The sequence below is a fragment of the Leptosomus discolor genome, chromosome Z, assembly GCF_034619465.1.
Source record: "Leptosomus discolor isolate bLepDis1 chromosome Z, bLepDis1.hap2, whole genome shotgun sequence".
NCBI lineage: Eukaryota > Metazoa > Chordata > Aves > Leptosomiformes > Leptosomidae > Leptosomus > Leptosomus discolor.
In genome coordinates this window covers 30,633,226-30,648,051 of record NC_141419.1, presented here as the reverse complement: position 1 = coordinate 30,648,051, position 14,826 = coordinate 30,633,226, and the positions used below count along the sequence as shown (strand labels likewise).

Below are 14,826 nucleotides of genomic sequence, written 5' to 3'. Positions count from 1 at the left end.
GGGATGGGGAAGGAGAAACACCCTTTTCCAGGGGGCTGTGAAGTGCATGCTGTACCTGGCCTAGCTCCACCTTCTGCCCAGTTCTGCTGGCCTGGTACTGGCGCCACACTTCTGCTTCCACCTCTTGGCGCTTGAATGCCATGTGCAGCCGGAGCTGGTTTTCTTCCCTCTCAGTGTGGAGGGAGCTCGTTCTCTGGAGGCCACACACACACCACACGCAGCGTTAGTCTCCTTGGGCTTGGGCAGGGCAGGGGGGCTGGGACGATGGGCAGGTCCTGCTGCCCCTTGTGCCCCGGCCCAGAGCCCAAAATGTGACACGGGGCTGGCAAATCCCTAGGGCGTACCGTTCCTGAGGGCTGCGGAACACTCGCAGGGAGCCGCAAGTGCGGCCGAGCTGGAGGTTTGCTGAGCTCTGTCGGCTTCTCCTGGGACTTCTGCTGGATTACTGGCTTCTTCTTTAAAATGACTAGGTTGAAACTAGTAAGACCAGTCAGGAGAAAGAGAATGAACATGATGGAAGGAGAACAAAAATGAGCCGGCAGTGTGCCCAAGTGGCTAAGAAGTCCAACAGCACCCTGGCCTGTATCAGAAAGAGGGTGGCCAGCAGCAGTAGGGAAGTGATTGTGCCTCTGGACTTAGCGCTGGTGAGGCCACACCCCGAATCCTGTGTGCAGTTTTGGGCCCCTCACTGCAAGAAGGACGTTGAGGGGCTGGAGCGTGTCCAGAGAAGGGCAACGAAGCTGGTGAGGGGCCTGGAGAACAGGTCTTATGAGGAGAGGCTGAGGGAACCGGGGCTGTTTAGCCTGGAGAAGAGGAGGCTGAGGGGAGACCTTATCGCTCTCTCCACTCCTGAAAGGAGGCTGTAGTGAGGTGGGAGCCGTCTTTTCTCCCAAGTAACAAGTGATAGAACAAGAGGAAATGGCCTCAAGTTGTGCCAGGGGAAGTTTAGGTTGGACACCCGGAAAAATTCCTTCCCCGAAAGGGTTGTCAAGCATTGGGACAGGCTGCACAGGGAAGTGGGGGAGTCACCATCCCTGGAAGTCTCTAAAAGACATGCAGGTGTGTCACTCGGGGACAGGGTGTGGCGGTGGACTCGGCAGCCTTAGGTCAACGGTTGGCCTGGGCGCCTTTAAAGGTCTTGTCCACCTGAATGATGGTGTTCTGAGCGCTGTGCGAGCACCGGGCCCTGCGCCTCAGCCCGCGAGCGCCATCTTGTGGGCAGCCGGCCGTTAGCCGCCAGGAGCTGTTCCCGCTTCGCTTCACCGCGAGAGGTGTCCGGCGCGCCGGAGCCAATCAGGACGGCCGACGCGAGCTGCACGCGTGCCCCGCACCGGTCGGAGCAGCGGGCGGTTGCGGGGCCCCTCAGATCGATCGGGCCCGTCAGGCCCCTCAGGCCCCGCAAAGCACTCAGATCCGTCAGGCCCCGTCAGTACTTCTTCAGGGCAGTGGTAGGGAGACTTGTCGCTGCCAGCAGGAACAGAAAAGATCCAGCACCAAGACCTTTCTAGGACTCGCCAGCCTGAGGGCAGCGCAGGGAGACTGGGCAGTCACACCAAGTGGCCACGATGCAGGCTTTCTGATTCATTAGACTGCTTGCCTGCCAGATGTTTTGTGGGCCAGGCAGTAATTCACCGACTTTGTTACTGCCCGCAGCTCTGAGTTGGACTGAGGCTACCAAAACTGTGTTAACTGCGTGGGTTTGACAAGGGGTGGAAGAAAAGAGTAAAGCCAGTCAGAGGCGGCAATAAAGTTGTAGTACTTTCCCCCTTCTCTAATGCCTCGGCGATCAAGCAAACGTTGTTTCCTAAGACAATAGCTTGTTTCAGAGAAGTAGAGTCAAAAATGAAATTTGCTCTGGGGATGTGCTGCTAATGATGAGGTTAGCTGCCAGTCAAGGCTCGGCTTTTCCAGCAAAGGCCTCTAGTAAGAGGAGGTATGAAGAGGTGCGGAGAATTTCTCCAGTAGAATCAGGGGAAGAAACTGTTCCAGGCATTTGTTTCAAATACAGCCTTTTCAGAAACCAAGGGGTTGCCAGGTGCCCAGAACTCTTAAGAAGCCCTCCACCTTACCTAGGTATATTTTGGTGAAATCAGAGTAAGGAGTTATGCAAATGTAGTGTCAGTTGGCGCTGAGAATGGGCATCCAGTTTATAAGCACAGAACTGCTTTGAGCATTGCTAGGCAGGATTTGGATTTTGTGGAAGGAATATCAACGTGGAAGCTGGACAAAATAAACCAACGGGCCCAAAACCAGCAATGCACTTAAACCGGTACATCACCTGAAGTGAAATGGGAGTAGCTGCAATACCTAAACCCGTCCTTCAAGATAATCCATCTCTACCTGGCAATGTGGTACGGCCTCTGGGTCCCAATTAAAGTGAAAACCATGCAGGTGGCTAGCGCTTTCACGCTTTCTTTCGTCTGTCACCTCAGCCCTGACCCGGTCTAGTTCTAAAGCAGATTATAAAGCAGGGATGACTGAGTCCTGGTTCATCATATTCTTTTCAACTTCTACATAGGTCTCCTCAGTAGCAGGTGAAAAAAGATGACTTGGCTTGCTCTTTAAAGTGCATTTTAACTCCTAAAACTGCAAAGCCACAAACTCAGTTTTCCATTGCTCTTGCATGTCTCTCATTTTGCCTCTCGCAAAGGCAGTCACAAAGAATCTGCAGCTGGCACTTTGCTGCCGAATCCGTGAGGGACGCGTGAGCAAGGCCAGGATCCGGCTCACGTTGCTGTCGGTGCGCTGGCGCTGCGGAGTCGCTTGTGATATATTTCACTCAGCAAAGACGGCACATACGAACCTGCACGTGCACAGGAATGGATGGCTTGAATCAAAGCGGGGAGCAGCGTGGTCACTCTGGCTGGGCACAGGCACCAGCAGCCTTTATTTGGCGGGTTCCCGTCTGCAGAGGCACTCCTCGGCCCTGCCACCCGCTGCTGACGGCTCTCCCGTTGAGAAGGGCGTCTGCTGTGATGCCTAAGGCCCCTGCCGCTGGGCTCTCCGGGGCTGCTTGCAGCTTCCTCGTGCGGCTGGCGGTCGCTGGGCCTTCCCAGGGCGCTCCAACAGCCTCATCTTCTCCCCCTTGCTAAAGGACACAGAAGAAAGGGCCTCAGCTCCGTAGCCAAGGAGAAGGGCCCATGGCACCCCAAAGCCTGGCTCGGGCCAGTACTTCTCGCAGGTGCTGCTGAGCCCAGGCCGCTGCTCTGGGCCGTGTCTCGTGGGCCGTTGCGCCCCAGCCTGTCTGCAGTGAAGAGTGCAGATCAGCCGGGCGTGAAGCCGGGCCGGGCTGAGCCTCCGACACATCAGGCATCAGAGCTGAGGGCCGGGCACCCGGGAGTCACGGCGTGGGGAGGGCAAGCACCGCCTGCCTGCTTTGCGAAGGCAGAACCCAGCCGGCTGAGCCAGCCTTCCGTCTTCAGCCCAGACACCTCCAGTGGTGGGAGCCGCCCAAGGCTTTGCCCGGCCTCTGCAGGAGCCAGCACACACTTACACTTCCAGTGCGGTCTCCAGGTGGTGCAGCTCTGCCCGCCCCTCTGTGTCTCTCTGCCTTGCAGTGCTTTGGCATGTCTCCTTCTCCTTTAGCCTCTCCCTCAGCTGCTCGGCATAGGCCTTTCTCAGGAGGTGGGGAGGGCGATCGGGGTCCTCAAACAGGTAGCGGCAACGGCTCTGCAAAGGCAGAAGAGCCTCTCCTAAAGCAGTGCCACCAGTGGCTGGGGCTGCTCGCAAGGCTTCAGCCGAGGCGAGCGGCTTGCGCAGGCTTGGCTTAGTCTTCAAGGCAGCGGTGCTGACCCCCCCAGAGAGAGGTCTGGGCACGAAACTGACCGCTCATGCCACCGCCAACTGCACGCTTTGGCCTGGGGCCCTAGGAACAGCTCCTCCTGCAGGGCAATGTGCAGGGCAGCAGGCAGACGGAAGACCCCTGCCTGGCCAGTTGGCCACAGCGCTGCCGGGAGACCTTCCCTGCAGCCCTCCCAGGGGATGGGGAAGGGGAAACACCCTTTTCCAGGGGGCTGTGAAGTGCATGCCGTACCTGGCCTAGCTCCACCTTCTGCCCAGTTCTGCTGGCCTGGTACTGGCGCCACACTTCTGCTTCCACCTCTTGGCGCTTGAATGCCATGTACAGCCGGAGCTGGTTTTCTTCCCTCTCAGTGTGGAGGGAGCTCGTCCTCTAGAGGCCACACACACACCACACGCAGCGTTAGTCTCCTTGGGCTTGGGCAAGGCAGGGGGGCTGGGACGGTGGGCAGGTCCTGCTGCCCCTTGTGCCCCGGCCCAGAGCCCAAAATGTGACACGGGGCTGGCAAATCCCTAGGGCGTACCGTTCCTGAGGGCTGCGGAACACACGCAGGGAGCCGCAAGTGCGGCCGAGCTGGAGGTTTGCTGAGCTCCGTCGGCTTCTCCTGGGACTTCTGCTGGATTACTGGCAGGAATCTAAAGAGGCAACACAGGCTGAGCTTGTGGGAGCCCAGTCTGAGCCTGTTGCTCCAGGATGGGCATGCAGCCTTCCCCCCCCCAGCTCCGGCACCACCAGCCGGTTCGGCAGGAGGAGCACATGTCCGGCAGCACAAGGTCTCCGGGGCCTTTCGGCATCAGCACAGAAACCCCGGCCAATGGACGCCGCTCACGCATACTACAACAAGGGCACCGGGTGCCCCTGCGCCCCCCCACCACACTGCTCCGCCAGCAGGCTCACCTGGCTCGGCCAGCTTCCTTGGCTTTAGCCCGCTCGCCTTCCTTTGCCAGCTGTCTGAATGCAGAAACCCTCCTCTGAGCCAGGGACACCGGATCCAGCACACTCACTGCAAGCAGGAGACAAGAGGAGGGCACAACAGTGTCTTTGGGAGCCTGTGGGCCAGAGAGGAGCGCCCACAGCCCCCTGCCAGCACTCCTCAGCTGGGACATTACCTCTGTGGGCACCCCTGCCCCCAGGCGCCAACTCTGTCCTGGGCTTCACAGAAATGCCAGGGCCCGATGCTGAGTTGGGGGTCTCAAGTGCAAACCTGGAAACAAGAAGGCACCAGCTAGGCAAAAGGGCACCGCGCTTCCCTGGCAGGTGATGCTCATAAGCTTCTGGCAGGCATCTTTGGGAGCCACTGCCAAGTTCTTGGAGGACACAGCTCTCTGTGGGACCGGAGGGGCCCCACGGCCTCCCTCAGCTTCTGACGGTGCTTGCCTGGCCTTCCTGCCAGAAAGCTGATGAGGGCAGCACACGCCCTCCTTGCTGCCCCTGCAAACCCTCCTGCCTCTCTCACTCTCTCAGGGCCCATCAGGAGCAGACTGGCTGCTTCACCTGCACTCTCCAAGCTGGGCAGGAACGAGCAGCAGGCAGACAGGGAAGCTCTCCGGGGAAGGAGATGCACTTGCCTAAGCCCAGCAGGAGAGGGGCCTTGGCAAGAGGGTACCTCCACAGCAGGGGCTGAGCAGCTGCTGCTGCCTCGACCAGCCAGGGGCTGCAGAAGCCACCCTGCTCACCTTGGCAGCGTGATGACCCCGTCTTGACTGATCCGGCTAAAATTGTCTTTGCCCGCGAAGGCCACAATACTCATCATCTTGCGGTCCTGCAAGGGGACAGGGACACATCAGCAGATGCCCAGGGCACGTAGAAAGGCGGTAAACCCTCTTGCTGCTCAAAGACGCAAAGGCTGCCTCTCAGAAAGCCGCACGCCGCCTTCTCCCTTGACGTCATTAGCCCCTGCCTCAAAGGGGCTGAGGTGCTACCGAGCCTTGGCCTAGCTCATGGAGCAGGTGTCTAGGCCAGGGGCCGCGGCAGGTGACGACGGCAGGCAAGAGAAAGGGGCTGGGGAGAGCTTTGACAGCATTGCCATGGAGCCAAGAGGAGCAGCCCCGGAGAAATGACAAGCTCACCCCGAGAAGAGCTGCCAGCATGTTCCCTGTCGTATCCAGCTCCAGGAGGCAGTCATCAAAGAAGGTCATGCTGACCACTTTTCTTCGCACAGCAAGGATGCCAATGCCCTTGAAGGAAAATTCCACCTCCTTGTTGTCTCGGAGGGCCCCAGCGAAGAAAAGCAGGGTCTCATGTATGCACCGCTCCACGATTTTTTGTTGGAAGTGGATGTCTGCAGCAATCTCCTCAAAGTCGAGCTGAACAAGTGGTGTCACGTCTAGGAAACAAGCGCAAAGCAACCAAGTCACTGCCACCGCAGTTCAGCCGACTCCCAGACTAGGTGCCGTCAGTGGCCAGCACTCAGGCAGCGCTCTGCCAGAGGCCATTTTGGCTTCAGCCGCGTGTCCAGAAAGGACCTGATGGTCAGGAGGAGGCAAAGAGAAGCTTTGCCTCCTGCTGCCAGCAACCAGCTGGAGCATAGGGTGAGCTGGGGAGATGAGGCTGGCTCCCCAGGGAGGGTCAAGGTGCTGGGTGGACGACCATGTGCCCCCGCTCCCCCGCTCATCGCTCTCCAGGTCGCAAGAGCCTTTGCTCGGCCATGTCACAGAGATGTCGGCACCAAGGCAAATGCAAGGGCTGTGCAGGGGATGCACCTGTCGTCTTACCAGGAATTTCGGTCTTGGTACACTTGAGCTTGTAAAAGTTCTTCAGAAACCTGCACGGCTGGAACACGGGTCTCTCAACAGGCAAAACCTGGTCCTCTCCCACCGTGGCGCAGGCTGGCACAAGGGCAAATGTCCCAATTCCGATGTCCACCGCCTGAAAATGCAAGCAGGAGGAGGGAGCGTTGTCAGGGCTGCGCAGAGGCGGGAAGGCTGCCAGATGACTGGCATGGCCCCGGGGATGGCGCTTTGTGACCCGCTCCGGATGCCCCAGGGGGCAGGATGGAGCACGGGCAGGAGGTTCGTTTGCTCACCCTCTTCTGCAAGAGCTGTCTCCAGATGTACAGAGACGTGGTAGCCCAGACTCTGCAGATTTCTGGAAAGCAAAGGAAAGGCATGCCGTGCTCTGAGTCGGCAATGGCCAGCCGCCCGGCACCCCCCTCCCCTCCCCACAGAGGCGACAGTGGAGTGCACTCAAGCGCCCCCTTGCCCTGAGCAAACACTCGCACCGCCGGGGCTGCCCAGCTGCGTTCTGGACCGCCCCCAGCCTCCACAAAGCCCATCCTGTGCCCAGGACAAGCCTGGGAAGGAAAGGCAGGCATCAGGAGTGTTTTGGGGAAGGGGATCCCGCCCTTTGACACGGGCAGCGGTTAAGAGGCCTGGGCTACCAAAGCCGCCCTCGAGCCCCAGGGCACCATCAGGCAGGGCTCTTCTTGCAGCCGCCAGTCCCCTCCAGAAGACCACCACCACAGCCCCAGCCTCAGGTTTTCCACAGCTCATCTCCACTTCATCTTGGCTCTGACAGAGCTCCTGCAAGGGCCCTCCCTCCAGGGCCTTACCACTGGTGGTGAGCTCCTTGAGGGTTGGGAGGTCGTTGGGCCCCAGGGGGTTAAAGAGCAGGTACGTCATCCTCTTCCTCTCCCTGCACTGCAGCCGCTGGGAAAGAAGTGCTTGTCCTAAAACCCCTCTGCTCCTCTCCTCCTCCTCCTTGCCACTTCCGCAAGCGTGCCGGCCTCCAGCGCTCTCCCGCGGCCTCCCCTCGCCTCCTGGCAGCAGGGCAGCTCCTGCGGAGCAGAGCGCTGGCGAGAGCAGCCCCCCGGTGTTGCCCGGGCGTTGCCGGGAGTGTGGCCGGGGGCACGGTGGGGAGAGAGAGTTGTTGCTGTGGTGCGGGTGTCCCACTGTGACGTCACAGGCCACCTCGCGGCCCCACCCACCTTTGTCCCCAGGGGGGAAGAAAGTAATTAGGGCTGTTTAGTTTGGTGGGAGGCTGGAGAAAGTGAAGTGCAAGGAAATGTCCTCACATAGATGTTGAAGGGAGGACACGGCCAAGACTTGGTGACTGGTATGAAACACTGGAAGTTGAAAGTGGTGCTGCGCTAGCCCCAGACGTGTGTGCGGAGGTGTGAGCGCCACGGGGGTGGACAGCCCGTTGTGACATCACACATCACAGGCAGTCACAAAGAATCTGCAATTGGCACTTTGCTGCCGAATCCGTGAGTGACGCGTGAGCAAGGCCAGGATCCGGCTCACGTTGCTGTCGGTGCGCTGGAGCTGCCGAGTCGTTTGTGATTTATTTCACTCAGCAAAGACGGCACATACAAACCTGCACGTGCACAGGAATGGATGGCTTGAATCAAAGCGGGGAGCAGCGTGGTCACTCTGGCTGGGCACAGGCACCAGCAGCCTTTATTTGGCGGGTTCCCGTCTGCAGAGGCACTCCTCGGCCCTGCCACCCGCTGCTGACGGCTCTCCCGTTGAGAAGGGCATCTGCTGTGATGCCTAAGGCCCCTGCCGCTGGGCTCTCCGGGGCTGCTTGCAGCTTCCTCGTGCGGCTGGCGGTCGCTGGGCCTTCCCAGGGCGCTCCAACAGCCTCATCTTCTCCCCCTTGCTAAAGGACACAGAAGAAAGGGCCTCAGCTCCGTGGCCAAGGAGAAGGGCCCACGGCACCCCAAAGCCTGGCTCGGGCCAGTACTTCTCGCAGGTGCTGCTGAGCCCAGGCCGCTGCTCTGGGCCGTGTCTCGTGGGCCGTTGCGCCCCAGCCTGTCTGCAGTGAAGAGTGCAGATCAGCCGGGCGTGAAGCCGGGCCGGGCTGAGCCTCCGACACATCAGGCATCAGAGCTGAGGGCCGGGCACCCGGGAGTCACGGCGTGGGGAGGGCAAGCACCGCCTGCCTGCTTTGGGAAGGCAGAACCCAGCCGGCTGAGCCAGCCTTCCGTCTTCAGCCCAGACACCTCCAGTGGTGGGAGCCGCCCAAGGCTTTGCCCGGCCTCTGCAGGAGCCAGCACACACTTACACTTCCAGTGCGGTCTCCAGGTGGTGCAGCTCTGCCCGCCCCTCTGTGTCTCTCTGCCTTGCAGTGCTTTGGCATGTCTCCTTCTCCTTTAGCCTCTCCCTCAGCTGCTCGGCATAGGCCTTTCTCAGGAGGTGGGGAGGGCGATCGGGGTCCTCAAACAGGTAGCGGCAACGGCTCTGCAAAGGCAGAAGAGCCTCTCCTAAAGCAGTGCCACCAGTGGCTGGGGCTGCTCGCAAGGCTTCAGCCGAGGCGAGCGGCTTGCGCAGGCTTGGCTTAGTCTTCAAGGCAGCGGTGCTGACCCCCCCAAAGAGAGGTCTGGGCACGAAACAGACCGCTCATGCCACCGCCAACTGCACGCTTTGGCCTGGGGCCCTAGGAACAGCTCCTCCTGCAGGGCAATGTGCAGGGCAGCAGGCAGACGGAAGACCCCTGCCTGGCCAGTTGGCCACAGCGCTGCCGGGAGACCTTCCCTGCAGCCCTCCCAGGGGATGGGGAAGGAGAAACACCCTTTTCCAGGGGGCTGTGAAGTGCATGCCGTACCTGGCCTAGCTCCACCTTCTGCCCAGTTCTGCTGGCCTGGTACTGGCGCCACACTTCTGCTTCCACCTCTTGGCGCTTGAATGCCATGTGCAGCCGGAGCTGGTTTTCTTCCCTCTCAGTGTGGAGGGAGCTCGTTCTCTGGAGGCCACACACACACCACACGCAGCGTTAGTCTCCTTGGGCTTGGGCAGGGCAGGGGGGCTGGGACGATGGGCAGGTCCTGCTGCCCCTTGTGCCCCGGCCCAGAGCCCAAAATGTGACACGGGGCTGGCAAATCCCTAGGGCGTACCGTTCCTGAGGGCTGCAGAACAGACGCAGGGAGCCGCAAGTGCGGCCGAGCTGGAGGTTTGCTGAGCTCTGTCGGCTTCTCCTGGGACTTCTGCTGGATTACTGGCAGGAATCTAAAGAGGCAACACAGGCTGAGCTTGTGGGAGCCCAGTCTGAGCCTGTTGCTCCAGGACGGGCATGCAGCCTTCCCCCCGGCTCCGGCACCACCAGCCGGTTCGGCAGGAGGAGCACATGTCCGGCAGCACAAGGTCTCCGGGGCCTTTCGGCATCAGCACAGAAACCCCGGCCAATGGACGCCGCTCGCGCATACTACAACAAGGGCACCGGGTGCCCCTGCGCCCCCCCACCACACTGCTCCGCCAGCAGGCTCACCTGGCTCGGCCAGCTTCCTTGGCTTTAGCCCGCTCGCCTTCCTTTGCCAGCTGTCTGAATGCAGAAACCCTCCTCTGAGCCAGGGACACCGGATCCAGCACACTCACTGCAAGCAGGAGACAAGAGGAGGGCACAACAGTGTCTTTGGGAGCCTGTGGGCCAGAGAGGAGCGCCCACAGCCCCCTGCCAGCACTCCTCAGCTGGGACATTACCTCTGCGGGCACCCCTGCCCCCAGGCGCCAACTCTGTCCTGGGCTTCACAGAAATGCCAGGGCCCGATGCTGAGTTGGGGGTCTCAAGTGCAAACCTGGAAACAAGAAGGCACCAGCTAGGCAAAAGGGCACCGCGCTTCCCTGGGAGGTGATGCTCATAAGCTTCTGGCAGGCATCTTTGGGAGCCACTGCCAAGTTCTTGGAGGACACAGCTCTCTGTGGGACCGGAGGGGCCCCACGGCCTCCCTCAGCTTCTGACGGTGCTTGCCTGGCCTTCCTGCCAGAAAGCTGATGAGGGCAGCACACGCCCTCCTTGCTGCCCCTGCAAACCCTCCTGCCTCTCTCACTCTCTCAGGGCCCATCAGGAGCAGACTGGCTGCTTCACCTGCACTCTCCAAGCTGGGCAGGAACGAGCAGCGGGCAGACAGGGAAGCTCTCCGGGGAAGGAGATGCGCTTGCCTAAGCCCAGCAGGAGAGGGGCCTTGGCAAGAGGGTACCTCCACAGCAGGGGCTGAGCAGCTGCTGCTGCCTCGACCAGCCAGGGGCTGCAGAAGCCACCCTGCTCACCTTGGCAGCGTGATGACCCCGTCTTGACTGATCCGGCTAAAATTGTCTTTGCCCGCGAAGGCCACAATACTCATCATCTTGCGGTCCTGCAAGGGGACAGGGACACATCAGCAGATGCCCAGGGCACGTAGAAAGGCGGTAAACCCTCTTGCTGCTCAAAGACGCAAAGGCTGCCTCTCAGAAAGCCGCACGCCGCCTTCTCCCTTGACGTCATTAGCCCCTGCCTCAAAGGGGCTGAGGTGCTACCGAGCCTTGGCCTAGCTCATGGAGCAGGTGTCTAGGCCAGGGGCCGCGGCAGGTGACGACGGCAGGCAAGAGAAAGGGGCTGGGGAGAGCTTTGACAGCATTGCCATGGAGCCAAGAGGAGCAGCCCCGGAGAAATGACAAGCTCACCCCGAGAAGAGCTGCCAGCATGTTCCCTGTCGTATCCAGCTCCAGGAGGCAGTCATCAAAGAAGGTCATGCTGACCACTTTTCTTCGCACAGCAAGGATGCCAATGCCCTTGAAGGAAAATTCCACCTCCTTGTTGTCTCGGAGGGCCCCAGCGAAGAAAAGCAGGGTCTCATGTATGCACCGCTCCACGATTTTTTGTTGGAAGTGGATGTCTGCAGCAATCTCCTCAAAGTCGAGCTGAACAAGTGGTGTCACGTCTAGGAAACAAGCGCAAAGCAACCAAGTCACTGCCACCGCAGTTCAGCCGACTCCCAGACTAGGTGCCGTCAGTGGCCAGCACTCAGGCAGCGCTCTGCCAGAGGCCATTTTGGCTTCAGCCGCGTGTCCAGAAAGGACCTGATGGTCAGGAGGAGGCAAAGAGAAGCTTTGCCTCCTGCTGCCAGCAACCAGCTGGAGCATAGGGTGAGCTGGGGAGATGAGGCTGGCTCCCCAGGGAGGGTCAAGGTGCTGGGTGGACGACCATGTGCCCCCGCTCCCCCGCTCATCGCTCTCCAGGTCGCAAGAGCCTTTGCTCGGCCATGTCACAGAGATGTCGGCACCAAGGCAAATGCAAGGGCTGTGCAGGGGATGCACCTGTCGTCTTACCAGGAATTTCGGTCTTGGTACACTTGAGCTTGTAAAAGTTCTTCAGAAACCTGCACGGCTGGAACACGGGTCTCTCAACAGGCAAAACCTGGTCCTCTCCCACCGTGGCGCAGGCTGGCACAAGGGCAAATGTCCCAATTCCGATGTCCACCGCCTGAAAATGCAAGCAGGAGGAGGGAGCGTTGTCAGGGCTGCGCAGAGGCGGGAAGGCTGCCAGATGACTGGCATGGCCCCGGGGATGGCGCTTTGTGACCCGCTCCGGATGCCCCAGGGGGCAGGATGGAGCACGGGCAGGAGGTTCGTTTGCTCACCCTCTTCTGCAAGAGCTGTCTCCAGATGTACAGAGACGTGGTAGCCCAGACTCTGCAGATTTCTGGAAAGCAAAGGAAAGGCATGCCGTGCTCTGAGTCGGCAATGGCCAGCCGCCCGGCACCCCCCTCCCCTCCCCACAGAGGCGACAGTGGAGTGCACTCAAGCGCCCCCTTGCCCTGAGCAAACACTCGCACCGCCGGGGCTGCCCAGCTGCGTTCTGGACCGCCCCCAGCCTCCACAAAGCCCATCCTGTGCCCAGGACAAGCCTGGGAAGGAAAGGCAGGCATCAGGAGTGTTTTGGGGAAGGGGATCCCGCCCTTTGACACGGGCAGCGGTTAAGAGGCCTGGGCTACCAAAGCCGCCCTCGAGCCCCAGGGCACCATCAGGCAGGGCTCTTCTTGCAGCCGCCAGTCCCCTCCAGAAGACCACCACCACAGCCCCAGCCTCAGGTTTTCCACAGCTCGTCTCCACTTCATCTTGGCTCTGACAGAGCTCCTGCAAGGGCCCTCCCTCCAGGGCCTTACCGCTGGTGGTGAGCTCCTTGAGGGTTAGGAGGTCGTTGGGCCCCAGGGGGTTAAAGAGCAGGTACGTCATCCTCTTCCTCTCCCTGCACTGCAGCCGCTGGGAAAGAAGTGCTTGTCCTAAAACCCCTCTGCTCCTCTCCTCCTCCTCCTTGCCACTTCCGCAAGCGTGCCGGCCTCCAGCGCTCTCCCGCGGCCTCCCCTCGCCTCCTGGCAGCAGGGCAGCTCCTGCGGAGCAGAGCGCTGGCGAGAGCAGCCCCCCGGTGTTGCCCGGGCGTTGCCGGGAGTGTGGCCGGGGGCACGGTGGGGAGAGAGAGTTGTTGCTGTGGTGCGGGTGTCCCACTGTGACGTCACAGGCCACCTCGCGGCCCCACCCACCTTTGTCCCCAGGGGGGAAGAAAGTAATTAGGGCTGTTTAGTTTGGTGGGAGGCTGGAGAAAGTGAAGTGCAAGGAAATGTCCTCACATAGATGTTGAAGGGAAGACACGGCCAAGACTTGGTGACTGGTAAACACTGGAAGTTGAAAGTGGTGCTGCGCTAGCCCCAGACGTGTGTGCGGAGGTGTGAGCGCCACGGGGGTGGACAGCCCGTTGTGACATCACACATCACAGGCAGTCACAAAGAATCTGCAATTGGCACTTTGCTGCCGAATCCGTGAGTGACGCGTGAGCAAGGCCAGGATCCGGCTCACGTTGCTGTCGGTGCGCTGGAGCTGCCGAGTCGTTTGTGATTTATTTCACTCAGCAAAGACGGCACATACAAACCTGCACGTGCACAGGAATGGATGGCTTGAATCAAAGCGGGGAGCAGCGTGGTCACTCTGGCTGGGCACAGGCACCAGCAGCCTTTATTTGGCGGGTTCCCGTCTGCAGAGGCACTCCTCGGCCCTGCCACCCGCTGCTGACGGCTCTCCCGTTGAGAAGGGCGTCTGCTGTGATGCCTAAGGCCCCTGCCGCTGGGCTCTCCGGGGCTGCTTGCAGCTTCCTCGTGCGGCTGGCGGTCGCTGGGCCTTCCCAGGGCGCTCCAACAGCCTCATCTTCTCCCCCTTGCTAAAGGACACAGAAGAAAGGGCCTCAGCTCCGTGGCCAAGGAGAAGGGCCCACGGCACCCCAAAGCCTGGCTCGGGCCAGTACTTCTCGCAGGTGCTGCTGAGCCCAGGCCGCTGCTCTGGGCCGTGTCTCGTGGGCCGTTGCGCCCCAGCCTGTCTGCAGTGAAGAGTGCAGATCAGCCGGGCGTGAAGCCGGGCCGGGCTGAGCCTCCGACACATCAGGCATCAGAGCTGAGGGCCGGGCACCCGGGAGTCACGGCGTGGGGAGGGCAAGCACCGCCTGCCTGCTTTGGGAAGGCAGAACCCAGCCGGCTGAGCCAGCCTTCCGTCTTCAGCCCAGACACCTCCAGTGGTGGGAGCCGCCCAAGGCTTTGCCCGGCCTCTGCAGGAGCCAGCACACACTTACACTTCCAGTGCGGTCTCCAGGTGGTGCAGCTCTGCCCGCCCCTCTGTGTCTCTCTGCCTTGCAGTGCTTTGGCATGTCTCCTTCTCCTTTAGTCTCTCCCTCAGCTGCTCGGCATAGGCCTTTCTCAGGAGGTGGGGAGGGCGATCGGGGTCCTCAAACAGGTAGCGGCAACGGCTCTGCAAAGGCAGAAGAGCCTCTCCTAAAGCAGTGCCACCAGTGGCTGGGGCTGCTCGCAAGGCTTCAGCCGAGGCGAGCGGCTTGCGCAGGCTTGGCTTAGTCTTCAAGGCAGCGGTGCTGACCCCCCCAAAGAGAGGTCTGGGCACGAAACAGACCGCTCATGCCACCGCCAACTGCACGCTTTGGCCTGGGGCCCTAGGAACAGCTCCTCCTGCAGGGCAATGTGCAGGGCAGCAGGCAGACGGAAGACCCCTGCCTGGCCAGTTGGCCACAGCGCTGCCGGGAGACCTTCCCTGCAGCCCTCCCAGGGGATGGGGAAGGAGAAACACCCTTTTCCAGGGGGCTGTGAAGTGCATGCCGTACCTGGCCTAGCTCCACCTTCTGCCCAGTTCTGCTGGCATGGTACTGGCGCCACACTTCTGCTTCCACCTCTTGGCGCTTGAATGCCATGTGCAGCCGGAGCTGGTTTTCTTCCCTCTCAGTGTGGAGGGAGCTCGTTCTCTGGAGGCCACACACACACCACACGCAGCGTTAGTCTCCTT

The 14,826-nt window shown here is 60.8% G+C and overlaps 2 protein-coding genes across 2 annotated transcripts; both read right to left on the bottom strand.

Moving 5' to 3' along the window:
• Nucleotides 1-1,107: 1,107 nt before the first annotated feature.
• On the bottom strand, nucleotides 1,108-7,419 carry LOC147413257 (uncharacterized). Its single transcript, XM_086480072.1, has 15 exons — nucleotides 7,350-7,419; nucleotides 6,825-6,886; nucleotides 6,514-6,667; nucleotides 5,869-6,125; nucleotides 5,476-5,561; nucleotides 4,909-5,003; nucleotides 4,697-4,802; nucleotides 4,323-4,434; nucleotides 4,034-4,171; nucleotides 3,494-3,669; nucleotides 3,148-3,244; nucleotides 2,938-3,088; nucleotides 2,731-2,803; nucleotides 1,332-1,464; nucleotides 1,108-1,257 (listed from the first exon to the last, which is right to left on the bottom strand). The coding sequence occupies exons 1-15, from the start codon at nucleotides 7,417-7,419 to the stop codon at nucleotides 1,108-1,110; spliced, it is 1,860 nt and encodes a 619-aa protein (XP_086336198.1).
• Nucleotides 7,420-8,164: 745 nt separating this feature from the next.
• LOC147413256 (uncharacterized) lies at nucleotides 8,165-12,726 on the bottom strand. Its single transcript, XM_086480070.1, has 12 exons — nucleotides 12,657-12,726; nucleotides 12,132-12,193; nucleotides 11,821-11,974; nucleotides 11,176-11,432; nucleotides 10,783-10,868; nucleotides 10,216-10,310; nucleotides 10,004-10,109; nucleotides 9,633-9,744; nucleotides 9,344-9,481; nucleotides 8,804-8,979; nucleotides 8,458-8,554; nucleotides 8,165-8,398 (listed from the first exon to the last, which is right to left on the bottom strand). Exons 1-12 carry the CDS (start codon nucleotides 12,724-12,726, stop codon nucleotides 8,165-8,167), a joined length of 1,587 nt encoding a protein of 528 aa, XP_086336196.1.
• Between the last annotated feature and the right edge of the window lie 2,100 nt (nucleotides 12,727-14,826).

Bases quoted from the DNA above. Each gene is read 5' to 3' on its own strand.
- LOC147413257 (XM_086480072.1), bottom strand. From the start codon at position 7,419: ATGACGTACCTGCTCTTTAACCCCCTGGGGCCCAACGACCTCCCAACC. The intron at 3,245-3,493 runs GTAAGTGTGTGC...TCTTCACTGCAG, and splicing joins CTGGAGACCGCACTGGAAGT to ACAGGCTGGGGCGCAACGGC. The intron at 2,804-2,937 runs GCGGGTGGCAGG...GTGCACGTGCAG, and splicing joins CAACGGGAGAGCCGTCAGCA to GTTCGTATGTGCCGTCTTTG.
- LOC147413256 (XM_086480070.1), bottom strand. From the start codon at position 12,726: ATGACGTACCTGCTCTTTAACCCCCTGGGGCCCAACGACCTCCTAACC. The intron at 10,311-10,782 runs GTGAGCAGGGTG...TCTTGTTTCCAG, and splicing joins GGGGTCATCACGCTGCCAAG to GTTTGCACTTGAGACCCCCA. The intron at 8,555-8,803 runs GTAAGTGTGTGC...TCTTCACTGCAG, and splicing joins CTGGAGACCGCACTGGAAGT to ACAGGCTGGGGCGCAACGGC.